General features: G+C 44.5%; 1 protein-coding gene across 6 annotated transcripts in view; it reads right to left on the bottom strand.

The window, feature by feature from the left end:
- The window catches only part of RANBP17 (RAN binding protein 17), a 327,894-nt gene that overhangs the window by 1,925 nt on the left and 306,915 nt on the right, over positions 1-19,054 (bottom strand). For all 6 annotated transcript variants that reach the window (XM_067032300.1, XM_059059844.2, XM_067032302.1 and 3 more), the window contains 2 exons: positions 3,990-4,088; positions 1,961-2,088 (listed from right to left, as the gene is read on the bottom strand). In XM_067032300.1, the coding sequence (XP_066888401.1) occupies positions 1,961-2,088; positions 3,990-4,088 (227 nt within the window). The remainder of the gene's footprint in view (positions 1-1,960; positions 2,089-3,989; positions 4,089-19,054) is intronic.

The following is a 19,054-nucleotide window of genomic DNA, read 5'->3' as shown; positions in this document are numbered from 1 at the left end:
GGTGGAGTTCAGGACCCTGGAGACGGCCCTAGGTCCTGGCTGAGCTCCTTCCTCCCATTTCACCGACCACTACTGCTCTGCCAGCAGCATGCCCTCCTCCTTCCCCTCCTGGAAAACAAGGGTTGCCAGCAAATACACTCTGACCATTTCGAGGGGTGCATTCTGTGGTTATACTATTTAAAAATTATTTTTAAAAGTCAGATTACATTATAGATGGTAAGGAATATAAAGAAAAGAACAAAAGCTTATGTGCCTGGCACTGGTTGGGTTTACACATAAATTCATTTAATCATCACAAGTCTTCTCCAAAGTAGGTGTCAGTATCCTCATTTGCAGATAAGGAAACCAAACTAAGTGCTTCAAAAAGAGGGGGCACGGGGTAAGAATACCTGGGTTCAAATCCTGGCTCCATCACTTCTAAGCTGGCTGATCTCTTGTCTTGTCTCGGTGCCCCACGTGAGTAGCTAGCTTATGGGGCTGTGGGAAGTGAGGATTTACTGAGTCAAGTGAGACGATGCCTGGAAGTGCTCAACATCCTGCCTGGCACATGGAAAACACACAGTCCTTGCTAGCTGGTACTCTCACTAAACGAGGAGCTTGTCTGACACCATTTCACAGCGCGGCTCAGGAGGCAGTACTCAAATTCCCAAGCCTCAGGTGAAGCAATTTCCCCCAGAGGCATGTAGGGAAGGGTCCCCTCTTCCTTCACCAAGTCTCTCCTCCTGCTAGCCCTGGAGGCTGCCCCTTTTTGCCTGATAGAGGATCTTGGCTCAGAACAAGCAGGCAAGGGAACATGTCCACAGAGCCCATCCGACTTGGCCTTGTATTACCAAAGCCCAGGTTTTGGCTTGTGGCTATTGGGATGATGTGCATTTCAAATGGCGCAGTGTTTGAATGCTACCACTTTTATAAAAGGATGAGGCAAGTTTTTTTTTTTTTTTCTGAAAACATCTTCTCTCTCCATCATTCATTATGCCTGTCTCTTCCACCAGAAGCTCCGTGAGGGCAAAAACCTGGAACAATTAGTTCCTCAGTGGTATCCCCAGTGCCTGGCACATAGCAGATTCTTAACAAAATTTTATCAACTAAATGAATGAATGAATGAATGAATGAATTCAGGCATAGGTGATAAGTTTGGGTTCCTCATCAAGATCTCACTGGCAACTTACCTGTCTCTGTTCTTGCAAAACCAACCACTTTTAAAGGTCAGACAGAGAAAGGAACTACTTACTGTGCATCATATGTCCTGGGTACCATGTTTACTATTATATTCTGTCATTTAAAGGTCACAATCAATTATCATCATCTCTGTCTTACTGGTGAGAAAACAGGATTAGAGAACTTGACTACCTTACTCACTGCCACACAGCCTATAAAGGGCAGGGATAAAATTTAAATTGGAGTCTGTCTGACCTCAAAGCCTATGCTTGTTCAAATGCCAGGAAGCCTTTCTTTGTCCTGCATAGCAGATCTAAACTTTCCTTCTTTTAACCTTTTCAGTTAGTTATTTTTTCTTCTCTCTCTCCTGTTGGATTATAAACTGCTTATGGGCAAAGGCTGCATTTTATTCATCTCTGCATCCTCTATAGCAGGGGTCCCCAACCCCTGGGCTGCGGGCAACTGAAGCTTCGGTCTACCGATTCCCATCGCTCAACCCCAATATCCCCATTGCTCGCATTACCGCCCGAAACCCGCCCCGCCCCGCCCCACCCCCCGGAAAAACTGTCTTCCACGAAACTTGTCCCTGGTGCCGAAATGGTCGGGGACTGCTGCTCTACAGTGCCTGGTGTGATGCTTGGAAGAAAGCAACTACCCAGTCATATTTACTGGATGGAACTAAATTGAGTCTAGGATTACAAGGTGTAATAGAAAAGCCACATCAGTATGTGTGAGCTGTGTTAAGCGCAATCCCGGAACGTCCACCTACCCCAGAGATGCTAAACTATGGGGCGCTGCTTACCTGTCTCTGTTCTTGACAGACAGGTTCTGCTCCACTCCTTCCATTAGGTTCCTGAAGCACTGGGCAAGGACCTCCTGCCTGGGGAGAGGTTGGCTGTTTATCAGACTTGCCCTCAGTTCACTGAAATACTGTTGGGAGACAGAACAAGTGTCAGAACGCTGGCTCCAAACTGGGGCCTGAGGAGAGCTGTAGGGGAGGGCTAGACCACCTCCAATGTGCTCAGGGCTCCTAACTCTCAAAGGGGCTTTGGTCCAGGTCCCCTCTGAACTTTAAGCCTTTAGAGAAAACCAAAGCAACGGAGACATTCCTGAGTATAAACTGTATTATCCCTTCTCCTAAAAATCTCTTCCTATAGTTGCTTTATTGTCACGGAACAATTTAGGCTGATGGAGTCCTCACCTCCGCTGTGGGGGACCAAGCACATAAAGGTCTTCCTGAGTCTCATCAACAATAATCACAGAAAGGCTGAAAGAGGAAGGACCTCTTAGGCTGAGGGGAAGAAATGAACTAAAAATGCCCCAGGAGCACTTTGGGCGACCAAGTCCAGGGTCCCTCCTCAGGCCTCTTCGTTTTCGGTGGCTTCAGTGAACTACCTCTCAAACGACCCCAGGCTTTGTTCCAAGTCCGTGTCCTCCTGAGTTAGGATGGGTCTGTTCTGCTGAGGTGGGGTACTACAGGGACTTGCTTAGTTCTGGGAGAGCTTTCTGGCACTAAGAAAAACACCTGTCACACCTGGTCACAAAGAACTGCACAGCCCTTTCTTCTCTGCTGATGTCTGTGAGCTTTTATGCACACAAACTCTTACGCTAAGAGCAGCTCCTAATCATTGGAAACAGCCTAATTTCAGCACAAAGACAACATTTTGCCAGTCATGTGTTTATCCTTCCAAGCCCAAACAGCATGATATTTAATTTCCATCACACATTAAAACAGCTCACATCAAAAACACACATAATTAATATGTAGTCAGACTAATACTTAAATACTATATATCAGAGGCATTACACTTAAACCACAATGTCTTTCCGAACAAGACTCGGAATGCGCAAAACTACTTATTTTTCCCTTTTATAATGATGCAGTGACTCACACCAAATAGAAAATTATTAGTTTTTCATCCCAAACCATGAAATATTGCCTCCATCAGTAAAGTATAATATTGTGATGTCATAAGCTTTTTCTAAACACTGAATTTGCCCTTATTCCCTCTCAATCATTTTAAAAGAACTGCTCTCTTTTATAGAGCTTGGATTTAAATCACAATAACACTGAGGGAAGATGAATGACAGTGCTATTGAATGTGGCTAAAATTGGATACTTCAGCACAGGTGAATGATGAGACAGCTCTTCTCTTTTTGATATATTTTCTTCTTCTATTAGTTTCCTTCCAAGGCTGGGATTTCAGTTTGAATTTTAATGTATGCGGCTGCCTCTAATCTCACTGTCTTTTCCCCCAGTACTCTCTTATTGTATAGACTATTCATTCTCCCCAGCAGTAATGTACTGTTCCTACTGACTGCTGGGGAGACAGGGGTGGGTTCAAGGGGAAGCTGGAGAACTTGGGAGGCAGCCCAGAGTGGTGCATGCACTTAAGGACTGGAGACTCGTGCTCCGGATGAAGGGTGCTGCCTCTGTGTTTGGCCCTGAGGGGCTACTGCTACCGCTGAGGGCAATGGGGATCCCACAAAGGAAAGGAGGCCTAGGAAGGGACAGAAGGGGTCGTTGCCCACAACCTCCTGGAACAGGGAAGGGAGTGAGGGTGAGCTGGAAGCACTGCTGAGCAAACCACCTGTCCAGTGCAGGGCTCCAGGTGCCAGAAAAGCTAGTGTGAGGCCTCTACTTAACTGAAGGAGACCTGAGGCCTCTGGGGAAGGGCCTTCTGGGGGAATACGGCCTTGTCCCGCGTGCTCAAGGTCCCAGCTCAAGCTTGGTTGGCTTCCCTGTCTCTGTCACAGCTTGACCTGCAGTACAGCTGCTCCTTTTCTTCCCAGTGGTCGCCTCCTGCGGACCTTCCTGCAACCGCACTCACCTTCTTGTTGAGCAGGATGAGCCCCAGGAGAGGCCTGGATACTGACCACTGGTTCCGACAGTCTTCAAAGACAATGGTATTCATGAGGACAGACATCATCTAGAAGACAGAATCACATGAAGACACTGATGCCCTGGCTCAGAGTTCCCCCCAATCCCAGGCCTTCTCTGTGCTCACCTTCTATCCCTACATCTTGCCACCAGACATGGACAGACAAACAGCTTTGACTCTGGAAGCCTGTGATGCTGCTGTAGGAACTCTTGGCAAAGACTCTCAGCTCCCTAAGGAAGAGTTCCCACCACCGAAACCTTTGGTGAGAACCTGCTGGGTGGGCAGAAGTCAGAGGCCACAGAGCCAAGAGGATCAGTCCCTGCCTCTCAACCCTGACGTGCTTTTCCTCTATACTAGGTCACCAGGCAAAAGCCCAGCTCACCTTTCTTTCTGCCTCTCACTTCGCCAAAGACGTCAAGCTATGGAGGGGCAATATCTCTCCATGACTCCTCTCAGACAAGAGGGAGAAATGGGGCACATGCCAGGTAATGCTGGAAGTCACGTTTCCTGCTGGCTCAGGCTGTTAAAGTCTTCTCATTCATTCCTCATACATGAATTCACTCATTTACTCACTTCATTCCTACATTTCATACTCATCCATTTTCTTAAGTTCCAATTCTGCAAGACACCTGGGAGGCAGTAAGAGAACACAGGCATCTACCACAACCTCCATCCTTGAGGAGCTAAAAACTCCCTGGTGCAGACTACTCGGCACAGAGATAACAGGCACTAGGCTGGGCTAAGTTGCTGTGGGCATGCAGTGGAAAGAGGGATGCTTCTGGGTCCCTGAGAATCAGGGAAGGCTCCACAGAGAAGGTCACGTTTACGGAGTTCACCATAACTGTGTTCTAAGCAGAGACAGTGGCAAAAATGGAGGCTGGGAAAGAACACAGTGGGTTCTACAGTGGTGAGGAATGCAGTGTGGCAGAAGAGAGGTGGGCCAGGAGCGAGACCCCACTGTAGAGGCTGGAAGACCGCGATGAAGAATCTGGCAGCGGGGGAGCCAATGATGGGTTTGCAGCAAAAGAGAGACGTGCTCAGATTTGTACTTAAGGAAGCTCTCTCTGGGGACATTTGGAACGTGTACTGTGCAGGTGACAGTCAAGGAGGGAGACCAGAGATGAGGCTGCTGCAACAGTCCAGGCAAAGAGCAGTGAAGCCAGCTGTGGCCATCCATGTGGAGCTGATGCTACAGTTTCTGCTTCTTAGACTCTTTACCTCCCATCTCTAGCCCTTCCTGTTTTCACCGCTTCAGAGCTCCTTTCCTCAAAGGAGGGCAGGGGAAAATGGCAATTATGTGGCAAGCAAAGTCTACTACACACACCACCCTGACTAGGCTTTGGTGACATTTGGCTTTGTCCTCCGGCATTTTTGCAATCCAATTTACCCTGTGTTGTCAGGCAAGTCACCGAACCTTTCTCTCTGTGTCGCAGTTTCATTAGCTATAAAGAGGGAAATGATAACGCAGTCCAAGGAAGCTCAGAGAATCAAATGAGACGGTGGATATAAAAAGTGCTTCAGAAAGTGTTATAAACATTTAAGGTATATAAAAGCAACAGTAATGCGCTTAAACATCTGCCATTTCACACATCATCACCATCCTAACAGGCTGGTTGCAAATGAAATCTGCCTATACACATTTACTGTAGGTCCAGTGTCTCTGGGGAGAAACTAGGTCTTAAGCCTGGCACGTTGAACATCATTTGCAGATCACATATTTCCATGTACAATTTAACAAGCCATCCAAAGTCATAGAGCCACAAATTAAATTAGTCTGACAAGCAAGACTACCAGATCCACGGAGACAGCCTAAAATATTAGGGGTTTCACAATCTGAAGGCAGAATGGATATTTTAATGGAAAAGTTAGAGGCACCGAAGTCCTCCACTAACTGACAAAGCATGCTGAAGTGATGTGCCAATTACTTTCTATGGTTCTCTCGTGGATTCATTTGTCTGAATGCATGTATTTATGTCTGTAATAAGTAAGGGGATGTTTGAATAAAATACTTTTCTAAAAATAAAGTTGGCTAAAATGGATGATTTTTTTTTTTTTTTTTCTCTTTTACTCTTCCGGAAAAATGGAAATTAGTGAGCAAATCCGTTCAAAGGGTGTTGACGTGGCAACTCATTTCCAGAGTTCTTATTTCGAATACTCCTAGAGGATATGTGGAAACAGTTCAATCAGTGTGGCAAGTCCCTTTGGAGAAAGTCCCCCCCATATGGAAGAATACTGGGTAAAATGCCTAAGTACAGAATCCTGTTGCAGGTAATGTGAAATCTCTGGTGGTTATCGATGCGAACAAGTCAAGACTGAAAGGAGAGAGCCCTCGGCAACTCTGCAGTGGCCCCCCCCCAGCCTGCACTGAGTCACAAAGCATCATCAGCGTTCAGTATAAAGAATGCTGCATGAGCGGGGCCCCCACTCCCCCTACCTCTGCTCACTTCCTGTACTGTTACAGGCATGGCTGGAATGGCTGTTTCAAATTTGCCCAACCCAGGCTACGGTCTCCAGAGCCTACGTCCAAAAAACACCCACTGTATTATCCTAAGCAGGTATTTCAGCCCAACCAGGGAATGGACCACTTGGGAAGGGGAGTCATGAGGCTTAGTCCACTTAGGAAAACCAGACACCACACTGTCTCAGGTGGTGCTTCCTTGTTCTCCTTCCTCCTTCCCAAAGGGCTTTGGCATGAGTTTGTAGAAAATTTCTCTCAGTGAAGCAAAACCAACACGGTTTGACAGGGACAGACTTTGGAGCCAGTCAGAACTAAGACCAAATCTGGCCCTGCCACTTACGTAACCTGGGATGCTGGGCAAGTTGTTTCACTTCTCTGAGCCTTTATTTCTTTACATATAAAATGAAGGATTATGGCAACTACTCTGAAGGGCTGCTGTGAGGACTGACTTCTTCCACAGGCACTCAAATCGTTACTAGCATTCCTTTACTCCGACTATGGTTACCCTGCCTGATCTGGCCCAGTGGAATCTCATGGCTCCAGGAAGCACCCCATTTCATGTCTTGCTTATGGACAGATGAACGAGATTATATTCTCACGATCAGCTACGCTCATTGGGAGTTGCAATAAGCAAGCAAACAAACAAGCAAAAAAAACCCTAAAATAGAAAACAGTCCAAAAATCAGTCCTATTTGGTCTGGCACATGTTATTAGTATGGATTTTGAATGACAGTGTTTCTGTTGTTCTGAAATCTTGTAATCTTCTAAATAAAACATGCAGCTATGCTACAAATATCTGATCTGGAAAAACAAGACAAAGCAATGTTGTGCTACTTGGATCTCCGTTCGCTCCTCAGTTCCTCTCCTATGCTTCTACCCTAAAATGGCATGTAAAGCACAAGCACAAAGCAGTGGACTTTCCTACTGAAATGTGCTGGGTCACTCTTCCCCTACAGCAAGGTGGTAACTACATGCTCTCACTTCAGATGCTTCCTGTTCTATCTTCTGCCTATGTAGAATAATCAGAGATGTGGTTTGTGCTGGATGCTTTACTGCCACACGGTATGTACTCGAAATTTCTAAGGAGGTTGGAGGCTCAATGGGTCTAGAAGCTGAGTGGAGAAGGGTGGCTGGAGATGTGTGGCTTGAGTGCGTACAGGGTGATGCCTGCAATGGGGTGGGGTCGGGAGACTGGTCTGCAAACTTCTGCGGGGCTGGGACCATGGGGGACTTTTCTCTGTATCCCTAGTGCTTAGTATGGCATCTGACACCTATCGGAGGCGCAGGAAAGAGCTACTGGATGACAGAATGAATACATAAATGAGTAAACGAATGAATGGGAAAGGATGAGTGAAATATCAACTAAAGTATAAAGAGCTAAAGAGCCAGAAGGGGATTGTACAGGAAACAGAGAAGTTCTGGCCTCAGTCTATGGCTAAAACCTGAAATGGGTAAATATGTAAATTAATACATTGTTCATGTCCAAGGATCTTGCTTTTGTGTGCAAAGGCTGAGAACTCTTCTACGCCACTGTTGCCTCTCTAGCCAGCAGCTGCTGGGAAGAGCTCTCTAGGGCCTTTCAGGTCACCAAGGTCAAAGGCTGAGGCACCATCTTTTCTAATGACAAGCACTTCCACCTAAGAGTAAGCTGTGCCTGATGAGTTTTCTCACTGCCCAGCAGGAAAAGATCTGTTTACGGAGAGCCCTTGGGTGCTCAGCACTCTGTTAGGCATACCCTGTCTGTAACTCCCAGCTAACCCTAAGGTAGATATTATGCCCATTTCATAGACTAAGGATCTGAAGTCCTGAGCAAGTCGGTCACTTGCTCAAGGCATCACAGCTATCAGCTACCACGATGTGAAGTGGAACCAGGACATGTGCACAGGTCCGCCTGGGTCCAGAGGCTGTTGCCTGCCACCCTCAGGCTGCCGGAAGGTGAGGACCAGGACTGCCGCAGTGGTGGTCGCAGCAGTGTGTCCAGCCCCCACTGTAGACTTCTAGCGGACTCGTGGTGTGAAAGGAAAGGCTTGTTTCTGGGCGTGGCTCACTCTTCTACCTTCAGTGAGCCTCCCAGCTATGCTGCCCATGTGTATTCCTCTGTTCGGCCACTCTGCCACCTGATCAAGAGTCGGGCAGCTACTGAAATCCCTGTGATTGGAATCCAGGGCAGAGGTTCCTGGTGAGTTTGCAGCAGACCTTCTTGCCTCCCACCTACAGCTTTTACAAATTTGGTTAACATATTTTCAGCCTCCCAAGATGAACAGCAGTAGACATAATTAATAGACTGTCTCTGGAACATCGTCCATTGAACCACTGGTTTCCCTCCCACCAAAAGTATATGGCAATTTAAATTAACATCACAGAAGACACTAGTAAATTAAGCTAATTTTCTTCTAGTTACAATACTCCCTATAAAGTGAGCACTTTTCATTGTTAATGTTCTTCGAACATACTGATTAATAAGACTAAAAAATATTCCACAAAGTCTAAGAAATAGGTGAAAAAAAATTCAAACTCCTCTCTCCTGCTCCCCATCTGATTCAGAAAGACAAAACTGAACCTGAAGTGATGATATGAACTCTGATCTATGGGGATCAAATCCTTAACATATTTAGGCAATTTCAGCTCTTCCCTCTCTACCTTGGCCTCTTTGCTCAGGGCTGAATGACCTTTTAGTTACACTGTAACTTTGCTCCCTGTTGACCAGGGAAATGGAAAATGGGAATGGGGCAAGAGTAATCTGTCTTCTCCAAAAGATGGTGGAAGGAGGGGCTGAGAAGGAGGCTTTGGTTTATATAAAAGAAGGATAGACCAAAGAAGAGATGAGAGACCAAAGACAGAGCGTCCCTGTGCCTAGATCCAGACAGAGGTGGGGAGAGGAGGACAAAGCGAGGATGATCAGGGCTGTGCCCAAGAGGGTGTGTCTGCGGAAGGGGGTCCCTTAATCTGCTTGGGCCCTTAATGAGAAGAGGGAGTAGGATACACAATTATATGTACTGCTGACCAAGCTAGATTGCCTTTGATTTTGATGCAATGAGTTGCTGATGTTTTGAGAACAACCGATAAATGCACGACACACTTGAGAGATGCTTCTGGGTCTCAAGAATCCTCTGGCACCTGTAACTTGCTTTTCAGAAGGCCAGTTAGGAGAGGAGGAGGAAGGCTGGCCCTAGAAACAGCAATAAAAACAACAAAACAAAAGCGGTAGTGTAGTAGAACCTGAAAAAGCAGAGAAACCTTCTACCCATCTCCACAGCAATTTCTCCAGAGCCCCATGCCCTGGTTGAAGATCTATGATCTGCAAGAATCTGAATGCTGCCAAAGGAGGAAAAGCTTCCAGATTTTCAGTGCTTGTGGAGTAAGCGAGTTGCTGTCATTACCAAGCGCTGTTCTTAGGCCACGTGCATAGCAGATATTGAAATGTGATCCTCCTCAAATTAGATACTGGTCATCTTTAGGGAAAAGGAATCAATTGTTGCTTTGTCTGCTGTCTAGCAACGTGATATTAGTGGAATGTTATGAAAAATCAAAGTAATGGACAAATAAGCAAATATTTTTCTGCCTGGACTAAGCCCCACCATCTAAGTTACATTAAATCTTTTAATATCTGTACATATTAAGCACATTCCTAAGTTCTCATAGTGTTTTTGCAGTCTCATAACAGAAGCAACTATTTAGCACTTTAAATGAAAAAAAAATCAAATGAAATGCATGAGGTGAGCCTCTTTTTAGAAGAAACAAGATTGCAATCAATTACAGGTGACCCATTCTCCTCTGAAAAATCATTCGGGAGTCCTGCCTCTTGGCCTTTGTACAATGCTAAGTTTGCTTTAAAAAAAAAAAAAAAGGCAAAAAAACTTCTTACCAATAAAGGTACTGCAGGACTGGTTAACTCAGCTGGCTCTGGTCATATATTATTAGCATTGCACGGCTCCACATCTAAACTAAGAGCACCCTCCTCTTCCACCCACTCCTTACAAAAAGTTAAGGGAGAAAAAGTTTTCCTCCAAGTGATAAATTGCCTAGAATATTTAAAAACCCTTCCATCCACTGTAAAATCTAAGGAAATACACAACCTAGTTTTGCCGTTGTTTCAATTTTCTCCATTACCAACATTACCCCTAGTTCTCAAAACATTCATTTTAATCATAGTTTATTGGGGAAAGAATTACCTGCCAGTCTCATAGCTTACAATCAAGAAGATAAAGTTGGAATGAAACTTCAGAATTAATTAATTGAGAGTACTGCATGTGATGTGTCTATTCTGAATGTTACAGTGCACATCACAATGAAAACAGTTTTATTTTCCATGGTTGAAATAAATTACAATAAATAATTCATTTCAATGGCAGAGATGTACTGGAAAGCAGTAGCAACAAAATTGACTGCACTACACTGTGAGTCTCATTCTTGAATCTTCATTATCCACTTGAAACTTTTTACGAGTAGTAACTCATATTTCAAGTGGCTGCAGATCTCATAAAGCAGCTTGCTGCATTAAAAGAAAACCAGAAAACCTGGGGCACTGGGAGCCTGAAGGATTTGCCACTCAGCACTATTTGGGAAACTCTTTCTCACTCTTCTCTGGCCAACATCAAACGGAACAGTATTCGATTTGATGTAAAAATTAAGCGTCCCTTGTCAAAAACATTATCTAAATTTCCTCTAGGTAGGAATGTTGGGAAAACTTGTATGTAAAGGAATGGCTTTCAACTCCAAAGCCATTTTCCTCTCATTTTTTTCAAGTGACACTGTTAATTCTAGTTCATGGTATACTGCCCAAATGACTGCCATACAATCAGGTTCTAGAACCTCAAATGTCCTACTAGCCTCTGGGGGGGGGGTCCCCAAATTAGAAAACGTGTGTAAGCGCAAGAGAGACTAACAAAGGCATATGTGCTATGTTTTCTGTCTAAAAAAAATCACAGGATAGCCACACAGGATAGCTAATATTTAACTTGAATCTTAAAAGACACATATAGCATCACTGGGAAAGGTACATCAGGAAGAGAAAATAAAATGAGAAAAGGCACAGGGGGCAGGGCTTGGCATATGTGAGGAATAATCAGCCTCTGTATAGGAGGCTTTTGAGAGAGACCTTCTTTTGAGTGGAAAGGAGTAGAGCTGAGGGTGAGGAGAGAAGACTGGGCTAGTCCAGGCTATAAAAGGTCTTTCATTCCAGGCTGAATGCAGAAATGAGTTTGGGCCAGTACACAAAGGGTAGCCTTCAGAGGTCTTCTGAATAATGATGAGATCTGTGATCTAGAACAAAACTTATGGGAAACTGCAGAATGGCAATGACGGGTATGTACTGGAGGTAAGGCAACATGTTTAGGTACTGCTGCACAAGTCCAGAGGAGAAACGATGAGGGCCTCCGCAATGCTGTGGTAGCAGAGACAGAGAGAGATGGTCAGAATCCTTGACTGCGTATCCCATTTTCTTCCCAGTTAAAGAAATCTTTCGAAGAACTACAACCTGATACTGAAGCTACAGGTAAATTCAGAGCTTTAAGAACATGGCCTCAACTTTAAGACTGCCAATGAGAGAAGGGGCTGGATGCTAGGCGGCCCCAGCAGTGGTGGAGGGCGGCTGCCGTCTAGCAGGCCCACAGTCCCACAGTGAGCTCAGGGGATGAGGAGCAGTGAAATGAACCCCACCCAGTGTACATATACATGCATGACAGAGACGACTACAAGCACATGTTTATATTAAATATTCAGTGATAAAGTAAACTCTAACAGAGGCCACTCAAAATCAAGGAAGGGAGCGGGAAACAGCATGCTACTTTATTGAACAGTCATCACAACATTTCCCAATGAATATCATATTTCACAACATAGCAACATAAGGCATAATGGCATGGGGGCATCTCATGCAGTCCTCAGAGTAGAGTGCAATGAATATTGTATTTCATAATAAACATATTATCCTTACAGTAGGAGGTTCAAAGTTTCATTGCCTATCATCTGTCACTATATTCTCCCTGACTTCCCGAAGGGATTTGGTTAGATGGACCTAAAAATCTTCATAACCAACAGAGAAGGATTATTTTACTTATCATGTTCGAATGATTTTGTGTGAGGAGAAAAAAATATTTTTTGGAAAATTCACTCGGCCCTCAGAAGCACTTTCCATTAAAGATCAGTCTCGAGTTCAATGTTTAAAACCACAGAGGATGGCATGCTGCCTTTCAGATTTGAGCGTTTTTATTTATAGTTGTCTAAATGGCATAGAGAGAGCTGGCCAAGCGGTTGGGGGGATGATTCAAAGATGTTACTGAGATCTGGAAGCTCTTTCACCCTCATAATTACATAGGGAGCCTAAGGAATGACAGTGACTGAAAATGCTGGGAATAGAACCTCGTTCCTTGATTTATTCAGACTTCACTGCCACCTACTTTGTGCCAGGCTCTGTGTTAGACTCTGAGGACATACCAATGAATGAGGCACAGTCCCAGCCCTCAAAGAACTCAAGTAGGGCAGGCAGTACACTGTTTGTTTACATGACAACACACTCTAGCAAGTGCCACAAACAAAGGCCTGCACAGGAGGCTCTGAGAGACCACAAGAGGCTGACGAACTCTGCCTAGGTGTGGGGGGCAGGCAGGGAAGGCTTCACAAGTGACACCTGGATCTGTTGCAGAGAACAAGCAAAGTCTGACAGGTAGTAAGGTAGGAAGAGGAGCAAGCAGGTGTCAAGGTCTGGAGAAGTGTCTGGGGAATGACAAGCAGCTCTGTGGGACCTGAGATGCGTGGGGTGCGTGGGGAGCGGTGGTGGCAGAGGAGGCTGATTAGGTAGGCAGAGGCCCCGTCTCGTGAAGGGCCTACTACTGTGTGCTAGAGAATGTGGGCTTTATCTTGGGGGAAATGGGGTACCATTTTAGTTGGATGACTTCTTTTGGGCAGTGGCGTGGAAGGGCAAACGACTGGTATAACCGTTCTCCACAGGGTCTGACCCTTCAGGAGGCTGAGCCACCTGAGTTCTCCCAAGAAGATGCAGCTCTTTTCCTGTTTCTAGGATTCGGAGGCCGCAGACACGGGTTACTTGCTTGGCTCCTGTGCCTCAGTCAGGACATATCTCGGGCCCTGTCTTGCTGGCTCTGTTGCCAGGACCCTGAGAAATGGCACTGCCATTACTTCCCTTGGCCCACAGCACATAACTTAATAGTGTCCTCTGTCAGGAATGGTACTCTTTGTCAGGAAGCTTTTTATTGATGTTCAACCTTCATTTTCCCTTTCTTAATATTATCCCATTATGCCAATACTCCATTGTGCCATGCTAAGTAATTCCCTTTCCTCCTTGGCGTTTACATCTTCCAAGTATTTATAGACTTATCAAATGCCCCATTTAGCTGTCACTTAGGCAGGCTATACATACTTAGCTTCTTTAATCTGGCCCCATAAGCCAGACCTTCCATTCTCCTAAATCAGTTGAGTTACTTTTCTCCAGGTTTCTGTCGATTTGTTTCCAGCCTCTCAGTAATGTAGGGGGCTCAGGAGAAAGATGGGGTTGGGGATGGAGGGCTTGCTCCTTCTGTGGGATAAGAAGAGACCATCATTTGCTGAGGGTGGAACTTCTTCCTTAAAGTACAGATTCCAAAAAAGGCCAGGCCGCTAGAGAAGCTCTAAAGCCCTCTTGTTATCTACTTGTTTCACCTGCACACATTTCAAGTCAATAATATTCTATTATCAACTCTTATGTGCTAGGTGCACACACGCAACACATCCGTGATCAGTACCTACTATGTGTCAGGTACTGTGCTAGGGACTTCTCCTTCCTTCTTTTCTCCCTCCCTCTTCATTTCTTAGACTTATTATTTGCTCAGAGGATTACTGAACTCCTACTATGTGTCAGGCACTGTGGTACAGAATTGAATAAAATGTGGTCCCTGTGGCCTAAAAGAGCTCATGCAGCCTAAGTATTTATTAATCTCTTATTGCGCACCCATCAAGTTGTTTCCTTCCAATCTTAAGGGTCTCAGAGAAATCATTCCTAAATGCACTTAACTCTAATTGACGCTTTTAGTTCCCTGAGTGGAACTTCTTTGTCCCATCTAAAAGGAGACGCCATATTAAGTATGGGCATTAACACAGAGCTCTTGCTTAGTGTTTTCTTTCTGGTGGGTCTCTTTGGGGCCTAAGAGATTTCTCTTCAGGCCTTGAGCTTCCCATCGCTCCTTCTTAGCATTCTATGTTCACATGACCTCAACTAAACATGCACTTGAATGTTTTTCTTTTCCATGATACCAATGTTCCAAGTTATGGGGTAACCGGCTGAGGGAGTGATAGAACGGGAGACATCTAGGTCTTGGCTAGTCTTGGGGAGTCTGGGCATGAGATCACAGGAGGGAGTAATTCAGCCACCTGATCCCAGGGGCCAGTTTAAGTAAGGTAAAGAACTCCCCCTGTTGAAGGGCTGCTATCCTCAAAGAGGTGAGGTAACTATTCCAAGGACACAGGAAGTAGCATAACTGGTATGTCAAAACCAGGTATGTTGACTGTAAAATCTGTCAGCTCTGATTGTTGTAAAGTAGAAAGTCCTCCACAAATAGAGAATTTGCAATTAAACAACTATGAGAGGAGGAGAGAATTTCATCAGTCTGAAAGCACTTACGTCTGTATTTTCCTAAGCATGACAAGGGATACAGAATTAACAAGCAAGAGTTCTTCTGGGTTGCAAAGCATACAAAGCAGCATTAACTCATGAAAGGTCAGAGGATGAGGGAACCTTTACCTTGTTCAAGTTGTGATTAGATTGCAACCAAATAAGAAGTCTTCCTTAACACACTATATAAGCTCACAGCTGCACGAATGGCGACTGCTAGTTAAAATTTCCAAGGGTCAAGACAAATGAATATGAAGGTGGAAGTCACATCTCCAGTACATTAATATACTTTGGGAAAATTTCACATAATTTACCCTTCAAATACTATGTGAAAAATCAGTAATAACTGTGAAATGAATAAATCATGCCATCATTAAACCAACCCTCACTTTATCCTGTGCCATTCTTTCAAGAAACTCAAAGAGCTTCTTATACCATCCACAGTGCCACTAAGAGAAATGAAGGCAGGGGAACCCTGTCATTTATCTTGCTGTCTCCCTTGAATAGGGATGAACGGATAAGAAGAAATGCCAGGAAGGAAGGGTAAGTTAAGGCCCTGGGAAGCCTTGGTATGGTAAAATCTAGAGACAAGAAAACTGTAAAATCTAGAGACAAGAAAACCTTAGTTATATTCTAGGCACTGCTATTTAGTGGCTCTGTGTCTTTGGGCAAGTTATTTCGCCCCTCTGAACCTCTGCGTACTTTACCCATACAGGTACTGTGGGATTAAATGTGTTGATGTACCCATACTCTCAAGTTAAAAAAATATTCACATTGGCCCTGTCTACCTCTCAGGGTTGTTGTGAGAGTCAGAAGAGACATAAGGTATGAAGACATTATACAGATGGAAAGAGTTATGGCTTTTTTTTTTTTTTTTTTTTTTTTTTTGCGGTACGCGGGCCTCTCACTGCTGTGGCCTCTCCTGTTGCGGAGCACAGGCTCCGGACGCGCAGGCTCAGCGGCCATGGCTCACAGGCTTAGTTGCTCCGCGGCATGTGGAATCTTCCCGGACCAGGGCACGAACCCGTGTCTCCTGCATCGGCAGGCGGACTCCCAACCACTGTGCCACCAGGGAAGCCCAGAGTTATGGCTTTTATTTTCATTCTTGCCATTGCAAGGTAATGCCTGGCGTATGCAGGAAGAGTAAGTGAGAAAAAGTCAGTTTGGGCCCAAGAATAAAATCACACCATGCCCCACCCATCCAGTCCAGTGAGTGAGTGTGATATTAAGAATGCTTGTAGGGGCTTCCCTGGTGGCGCAGTGGTTGAGAGTCCGCCTGCCGATGCAGGGGACACGGGTTCGTGCCCTGGTCTGGGAAGATTCCACATGCCGCGGAGCAACTAAGCCTGTGAGCCATGGCCGCTGAGCCTGCGCGTCCGGGAGAGGCCACAACAGTGAGAGAGGCCCGCGTACCGCAAAAAAAAAAAGAAGAATGCTTGTCACAGAAAGAACTCTAAGAAAGGCAGAACACAAGGATGGGACCAGGTAGACATAAGTAATCTGGCTGAAGTCATGGCAAAATCAAATCATCTTGTGAAATGAAGTCTTAGGCCTGGGATTTCCTGGACAGGATACTTTTCTCACATTTATAATTACGAACAGCAGGGATATGGACAAGGACAGGGACGTTAAAAAGTGGTAGCTGCCTATTGTTTTTCAAAGCGAAGGCTACTTTTACACTTAATACCTTCTCTGGGCTAGGTGAGTCTATACTCATTAGTTCACTTTGTCCTCACAACTTCCCCGAGTCAAGAATCCTTTGGCTATGAGGACAGCAACTATCGCAGACAAAACTGAGGCCTAAAAGGGGTGACTTCAGGATCCCTCTACTAGGCAGCATGGTCAGGCCTCTCAAGGGCTTAGAACTAGGGACAAGAACGCTGGTGGGATCCTTCTCAGTCTCTCTCTGTGGGCCTGCCTCGTCTCTTGAGATCCTTTTAGCACGTCTGCTGCTCTTTTCTCTCGCCGCAGACTGGCTACTTCTCTGAGCATATGGCAGGGAACGGCTGCCCCATGGCTCTTGATTTTTCAAGTCTTCAGTTCAGATGAGGCTGACCAGTATCTTTTAGTTCCTAAATCCAGGGAAGAAAAGCCAGCTTAGGTCAAGGGTTGACCTCTTGTCCAATCAGTTCTCAAAGAAAGGGGCCCCTGGCTCAATCAGGGATTTATGAATGAATGAATGGTATGTGTCTCCCCTTGCTTATCCTCCATCCCTCCCAATCCTGTTTCTAGCCCATTTAAAAGTTGTACTGTATTTTGGTTAAGAGCATGGGCTCTGCTACTTATTAGCTGTATGGTATTGGGTGAGTTACTATCTTACTAGAGCTGCAATTACAGTATTTTGATCATAAAATGGAGATAAAAATATCTGCCCCACAGAGTAGTGAGACTTAAATAAAAAAAATATATATATATATATGTACACACACACACACACACACACACACACACACTGGAATATATGTCTGTGTACATATATATAAAGCACTTAGCACACAAGCCTAGTATATAATAATTATTTCTACTTCTTTTTCATCATCAAAATTTTGTTTGAACCTGAGATCACCCTTTTATAGTGACTTCTTACGTCCTAGCAACCCTACAGTAAATAAGGCTTCTGTCACAGGACGGAGGAAAAGTCTAGATCTTTATGAAGGAGGTATAAAGTTTCTTCCACTTTGGAGTGTAAGGATGTGGAAATACTCGTAACCCAATCTTTTCTGGTCAAGGTAGTCTGCTCCTTTGTGACACCCATGCAAGTTTAGGACCCTTCTGGTGAGCCCTGGGCTGGCCTGGATGTGACACCGGAAGGTGATCTCAGGTGTCGTCTTCACATGTCACAGAAACACTGCTCAGAGTAGAAAGACTGAACTTGTGTTAAAACTTGGGAGTGCAAATGAAATCCCAAATGCCTTGCATTTGTGAAATATGGATAAATGCTTCTACCTGTGCTGTGTTAGCATGAAAAAGGCAGATGTCATCTGCTACGCTTTTTCTGAGAATTCTTAAAAGAACAAAAACAAAAATCACTGAGAGTCAGCAGAGAAAAAATCGTCCTTTTAGAAGACAGATTGTTAAACACGTTCCCAGAGTTGGTGTCAGTATTTTATCTATGGATTAGAAATTTTCCTTGCACAGGCTTTAAAAAAGAACGCATGTAAGTGAACTCTTTTTACCCTTTATTTATGATGATAGCTAACTGCGCCAATCACTATTAATGAAGAGGCTAAAAACCACCTTGTTTGCCACTTGCCATACCCGGTGAGAGACTGTTATAAAGCAAGCTTAATTATCACTGGGCTAAACCTGTGTAAAACCGTGCGTTTTTTTCCTTATGAAGTGCTCTTTATCTGCTTTACATGAGTGCGAAGGAAAAGGTATGGCTGTTGTTTTTTACTACTCCTTTGCTATTCTGAGAACATTTGCTGCAGAGTAATAGCAAAACTGACTGTGCTAAACTGTAGATAAAAGAACAATGACGGATTGCAGTCACTCTAATTCATAAAGAAAACACTTGGAGCCCCTGGGAATGCCAAATCAAGCCACTGGCACCCAATGACTCTATGTTAAGTCGCAAACTACATCATACTTTTTGGTTTAAACACAAAGGCTAATGGACATCTAACTTATTTATTTCAAATTCTTTATGAAGCCGGCTCTTTTTTTTTAGCTCCTTGGAAAACACTATAATTCCCCTATTCTATAAACACACAAATATAATTGTAAAATGACATCATTCTGTTTTCATTTAATTACCCCTGAAATGCTTTCTATTTAATATTCATTACTCTAAAGCTAATTTAAAAGAGAAAGAGATGCGACTTATTCAAAAAGATGCACTGTCATTCATAGCAATAGTTATCTAATATACAGAAGTTAATAAAGCAGATTAATCTACAAGTCCCTTTAAGCCATTCTTGAGTTTTGAACAACTGCCTCTTTGACCTTTCA

Source organism: Kogia breviceps, chromosome 4, assembly GCF_026419965.1.
Source record: "Kogia breviceps isolate mKogBre1 chromosome 4, mKogBre1 haplotype 1, whole genome shotgun sequence".
Classification (NCBI taxonomy): domain Eukaryota; kingdom Metazoa; phylum Chordata; class Mammalia; order Artiodactyla; family Physeteridae; genus Kogia; species Kogia breviceps.
The sequence above is the reverse complement of the archived record's forward strand: the minus strand, read 5'-3'. Positions and strand labels throughout refer to the sequence as shown.